Consider the following 6,000-nt stretch of genomic DNA (forward strand, 5'->3'; position numbering starts at 1 on the left):
ACTTTATCTTCCCCATCTGCACAATAGCTGGCATGCTTTCACATGCACTACTTCAGCAACAGCCAAACTGCTCACTAAGCAATTAGCTTCAAAATCATACTTACAATTCACTAAAGTTATTTCTTTTTGCTGTGCTTAGACATTTTGTCTCATTGTCACATTGACCATCTACTGTGCAAGTACCCACCATCCCTCATTTTTGCTTGTTTGATATTTTCCAACTCTTTATGAGAAGCAAAAGAAAAAATAAATGTAAGGGCTTCTACAGTAATCTAACTAAATTTCTAAGGTCTACGTTTGTGGAAGTTTTAAATCTCCCCTGAAAATACAACTATAAAGCAACCACTCCTCTTCCCCTTTATCAAGGATAAAGGGCTTGATAAAGAGCTGCTACTAAGCCTAGAAACAGAAACCAATATCCACTTACAGGAAGGAAATTGGCAATGACTTTCCAGTCTTCTGTGCCATTCTGCTCCACAAGCTTCTTCAACTTCTCATCCTGAATCATAAAAAAAAAAAAAAAAGACCCCAGATATAATAAATATTGCAGTCTCTTGTAATCCAAATGAAATGTTTTTTCAAATAAATTGTTCTTATGCATCTACTTCTGCTTTCTGAGTGTAAAGAAGGGTGGCCTGCAGACTTCTCATGCCTTTAATTGCCTAAAGCAGAAGATTTTTCTACTCCTTTGGATTTTGGTAGGTTCTTTACTGTGCTGTAGGAGAAAGACTGACTTCTGTGCAGATCTTTGACTCACAATATACATTCACATTTTACTCATCAAAGCACTGTTACTGTTATTCTTGGACCAGATTTACAGGAGGAAATGGGAATTTAGATGCCAAACATCAGAATAACCTTGAAATTCAGTAACACCCAGGCACTCAGCTACCTGAGAACCTCTGAACATCACAGCCTTAAGCTTTATGCATCTCGCAAGTAATGGGAGTTCCAGTGATTTGCTAAAGGCCTATCCACCTACAATAAATGCACAATAAAACTAACAGCTCCTTTTTGCTCCTGCTCTCTGTGAGGGAGTTTTGCATAGTTGCAAATAGCAAAATATTTGGCCCAATCTTTCTAATGATAAGGCCAGAAATATAGACCCTAAAGACAAAAGAAACTAATCTTACATACTGGGTTAGCACTTCCCAGTATGCTCCCAGTTCATGTGACAGGAATGGATTTCATGGCCATCCTTTCCTCCCTGGCCACATCACAACCACATCCACCTTTGTAAGGGCAGACTGTGATTTAAAATAAATAAATAAAAGGCTTGCAAGGGGTGACCTGCCACTGTTTTTACATCAATACACATTGTTAGAGAAGAGAAAGTCAAAACATAACTCAAGACCTGTATTAATGTATTCCACAACAAACTCAAACCAGTTAAATGGCCAAAGGAGATTCACCTGGCGAAGGAGTCTGACACCACAATTCTCCCAGAAAGTCACTACAAGGGTATCACGACTAAAACGCGTTCTGACCTTGAAAAGCAAAATACATCTTGAATGCTCTGTTTTGGTACTGCTGGATTTCTCTCCTCCAGCCTTTACTTTATTTCCACTTGGAATCATAACAGTGCAATTAAAGTGCAAAATTCCAATGGTACAGAAGGACTGCAGCAGTTTCTGCCGCTGCTGTTTGCTGCTGTGGGACACTGAACACAGGTCGGTTCTCGCATAGCAACAGTTTCCAAACAGAAAGAGGCAAGCAGCAACAATGAAGCACTGCTACAGGTGATTCGGAATCTGCTTCTTCAACAGGGATTACACAGAGATTCACACATCACACACTGTAACGCAGAGCTTGGTGGAAATTAAAAAGTCGTGTTTGTACATTTTATTTAAAAGGTGAGAACTATGCTCAAAGTTAAATAAAACACTGAATGTAGCTAGCGGGTCAAAAAAGTTGTCCTCAGATATGGGACTGTCACTGAAGTTTGCAGATTAGCAATATGGTGAAGAACATGAAGCAACTTGGAGAAGAATGTGATCCATGCTCTCTCTTATCTTTTCACGTGCAGGAGAGGAATGAACTTGGATTTACCTCTTCGCGGGTCCACCTGGTTTTTCCTAAGTGACGTTTTCCAGTCTTAGGAAGCAGACCATCATAATCGTGATCGTACACCTCAACATCTTCTTCATCATCATCACTACTATATAAACTGCAAAAGGAAACACAGCGAAACAGAGTGGAGCATGAGGACTTGAGCTACTTAATTACAGAACACAAAAAACCCCCCACTACAATCCTTACAAAGGTTACACAGATAAAAGTTTTAAAACTTGCACAACAAGATTTTGTTCTGCATTCTGTTGTTCTAGTATTCTGAACTGGTTCTGCTGTTTTTGGTATCCACAGATACAAGCAAAGGGCTGGCAACCTTCGTATTACTGTGCATGTTTAGACCTGCTCCTAATGTTAGATCAGTGGTGAATTACACATTTGGCAAACTTTCAACCAATGAAGGTTTCAAATTAAAATGCAATGTTTGGGACAATAAAGACAACTAGAGGCTGTGTCCAGCACACGAGCACATGTTTAAGATCTTTAACTCGTGCCATACATTCTGAAAAATATCAGTGGTTTCGTATGTTTAATGCAGCAGATTATTATACTGTTCCAAAACAAAATAGACTATGTAGCAAAACAAAAAGCTAAACAATAACCTTGCTTGAGAAAATGTTTATGGACCCTATATGAGAAGGCACAAGTTTTTACAATTATGTAAGACAGTAAGTGGCAGCATTAACATTCAATAAGCTCTAATATAAAGTATGCCCTCCATTTATGGATTTGGACAGATAAGGACTGAGGACAAGTTAGTTTAATATCCTGCAACCCAGAAATGAATGACTGAATCCTTCTATACTCTCCATTTCTATAACTTTATTACCTCTAATCTATTTCTAAATCCCTCATACTGTTTTTGAAATACTCTGCTCACCTAATTCATGACTAAGGGATTTCCCCAGAGGCTATCTATGGGTATAAAGGACTCCATGACTCTTTTCACAAACAGCACTTGCTCTACCCAGCTAACTAAATTTTAAAGAGAGTGTTTTGCAACAAGATGTGCCTTTCTGGTGGGCAGTATTTTACTTCTAACTTTCAAGGTACAAGCAGCAGTTCTGATACTTCAGCTAAGAGATGCTAGCCACGAGTGTTAGAAAGGAGTCAGTGTCATTAAGATTAAAAACTGTGATCTATCTGATAGCATGGCCTGCTGTGGTACATTAAAAGTATGACTAAGAAATTAAAATAAAGTTATTTTGTAATAAAATTGACAGGCGCTATTGATGCTATTAACCAGTTTTCAGGAGATTACTTGAAATTAAGTTGCAGTGAAGCCTGGTGTCTGTTAGTCAAGATGAAGCACCTCCAAAATGCAAGCTACTGAACATACATTCTTTCAAAGTGCTGGGCTAATCACACCCTACATCTTCCACCCTGTTTTCTGGCCTGTGCCATGGGCCATGAAAGAACACGCTTACATGCTACATGCAAAAAGTTTTCCACACAAGTTTTCCACAGCCTGCTGTGCTGTGCGTGGTCTTCCTGCAGCCTCTGCGGGGTGCCCCTGACTCACCCGCCCAGTCCATCGCTGCCACCCTCAACTCAGTCCTGCAGCCCCACGGTTCATTCCCTATTCCCCAGACCCCGTAAGTACCGGCAGTAAGCCCCCGTGGAAGCTCCCCCTCCGCACGCACCCCCCTCGTCGGCAGCTGGAGCCTCCCGTGCTTGAGCAGAAGCTCCCACGCTCCAGCTGCCACAAGCGCGGCTCCTTCCCCAGACGCCGCTCGAAGCAGATTCACTTTTCTCAGTGACACACAGAGACAGCTGCGCCGCTGCCCATATGCCAAAGGAAGTTTTGTGGCACAGTTTCCAAGTATCATTTTGAAAAAGAGCTTTCCGTAGACGACAACCAGCAGGTATGTCCGCATCCATCGGCGGCGCTTCCTGCGGGCCGGGCACGGCGGGGAAACGCCGCTCTGCAGCAACAGCACAGCAGAGCATCAGCGGCCAACACGTTAAAGGACTTCAGTGCGAGGCCAGTTCTGTAACAGGGTTATTTAAATGACTGTGGCCTCGCTGGCACCGCAGAACCGAGCAAACTTCACTGTACTACCTGCGCTCTCCAGCAGGAGAAAAGTGCCCTGGGATTTCGGGACGCTCGGTAGTTTTTCACTCAACCGGGCCCTCAGCGGTGCTCTAAAACTTTATTTTGCACCTCCGGCCGCAGCCCCGAAGCCTCCCCACGGGTGGCTTGGCACGGCACGGCGCTCCGCCCGGCCGGGACAGCGGGACTCCCTCCCCCGGCCGCCCATCAGCGCTGCGCTGTTCGCCGCGGCAACCGGCTTGTACAACGATACATGGGGAAAAGAATTTAAAAAATCAATTTTTTTTTTATTTTTTTTTTTTTTAAAAAAAGGGAGAGGTAAAAAGAAAAACAACAAAAAAATCAAAGAGGAGGTGCAGAGGAAATGACTCGCTGCAGTTACCGTGACTGAAAGAATTCGGGCACCAGCCCCGCGGGGCAGAGCCCGCGCCCGCTCCCGCCGGCGCGGTGCCCGTGGATCAGGCGGACACCGCACCGTGCCGCCCCGGCCTCCCAGCCCCGAGCGGCGGACGTGTCCCTGCGGGAGGCGCCCGTGAGACAGCGGCGGCTGTCCTTCTCTTTTGGGAGAGACGGGCAGGGTGATTCACCGCCAGCCCTAGCGACAGCCCCGCTCTGACACTGAAAGTAGAGCCCGGCGCTGGCCCAGCGGCTCGCCGCCTCCTCCCGCACCGCAAGCCCCTCTTCCTTAGGAGGAGCCCCCAGTGCCAGTGGATGAGGCCGGCGCCCGGGAAGCGACAGGCAGGGCTGCTACCTTCTCCCCTGTCACAGCCGGCCAAAGGGGAGGGGAGAAGGGGAGGATGCCGGGCTGCAAAGAGAAAGAGAAAAAAGCCTCCACGTGTCCGACCCGCCGTTCCCGGCTAATTAGACAACAATCCGACTCGGTGCGCCCGCCCGGCAGCGGCGGCACGGACCCGGCCACGCGGCGCTGCCGTCCCGTCCCGTCCAGTCCGCCGCCCCCGGCAGGGATCGCCCTGGCCCGGGTGCGCGGCAGGCGGGTGGGCACGGCTGACAGCTCCGGCCGAGCGCTCCGTCGGATCCGTAGCCCCCGGCCCGTGCTGCGGCGCTCCGGCATGTGCCGAGTGGCGTGCACCGGGAAAAAGCTAAGCCCCGCAGGCGAGAGTCGCGCTTCCAAGGGCGAAAGAGCCGCACGAATAAAAGGAAAAAAAAAAAGTCGAGGGAGCGAAACGAGTCCCCGCACCCGCCGCCCACCTGCCGCCTCACCCGGCCGGGAATGAATGAATGAATGGGACGGGACGCGCTACCTGCCGCCGCCGAGCCCGCCAGACATTGTCCCGCCTTGCGGCTGCCGGGTGCGCAGCTCCGTCGGGCTCCTGCGGCCGGCGAGCACCGGCCCCCCGCAGGCGTGCGGCACCGGCGGCTCCGCGGCGCGTCCCGCTAGGCTGCGGCTCCCCCGGCGCCTCCGGAGGAGGGGAGCGCCTCGGCACCGGGGGCGGAGTAGACCAGGTGCACGGAGGACGGGGGGCTGCCCGCCCGTCCGCCGGGCGAGCCGGTCTCCTGCTGCCGCTTTCCCTCTCTCCCGTCCCGCGCCCCGTCTGACAGGCGCGGAGCGCAGACGGCCGTCCCCCGCCCGCAGACAGCGGGTTACCTGTGCCGGGGTCTCCGGGACATCCTCGCACCGGCCGCTGGGGGAGGAGGACGGGGGAGACCGAGCCCGCGCCCGCCGCCGCGCCCTGCTGCCGGGCTGCGCCTGGGCGCTCCGCCGCCGCGCACGGGAGTGCCGAGGAGCCGCGGGAGGAGGAGGAGGAAACAGGTTGAGATTAAAGAGTAAACTCTGTAAACAGAGATGCCATCAAACAAAGGGCCCTTGGACACTCCCCCTCCCGCCAAATCTGGCGCCCCTGCAGTGCGCAGGCGCC

General features: G+C 50.1%; 1 protein-coding gene across 3 annotated transcripts in view; it reads right to left on the bottom strand.

Moving 5' to 3' along the window:
- The window catches only part of MYB (MYB proto-oncogene, transcription factor), a 28,256-nt gene extending 22,323 nt beyond the window's left edge, over window positions 1-5,933 (bottom strand). The window contains exons 1-3 of one of the 3 annotated variants that reach the window (XM_015623207.3): window positions 5,730-5,933; window positions 2,050-2,167; window positions 428-499 (exon numbers count right to left, since the gene is read on the bottom strand). In XM_015623207.3, coding sequence (XP_015478693.1) covers window positions 428-499; window positions 2,050-2,167; window positions 5,730-5,752 — 213 coding nt within the window. In that variant the 5' untranslated portion in view covers window positions 5,753-5,933. The remainder of the gene's footprint in view (window positions 1-427; window positions 500-2,049; window positions 2,168-5,729) is intronic. The other 2 variants (XM_015623208.3, XM_015623206.3) reach the window with 2 other exon arrangements.
- Window positions 5,934-6,000: the final 67 nt, after the last annotated feature.

The sequence above is a fragment of the Parus major genome, chromosome 3, assembly GCF_001522545.3.
Source record: "Parus major isolate Abel chromosome 3, Parus_major1.1, whole genome shotgun sequence".
Lineage (NCBI taxonomy): Eukaryota > Metazoa > Chordata > Aves > Passeriformes > Paridae > Parus > Parus major.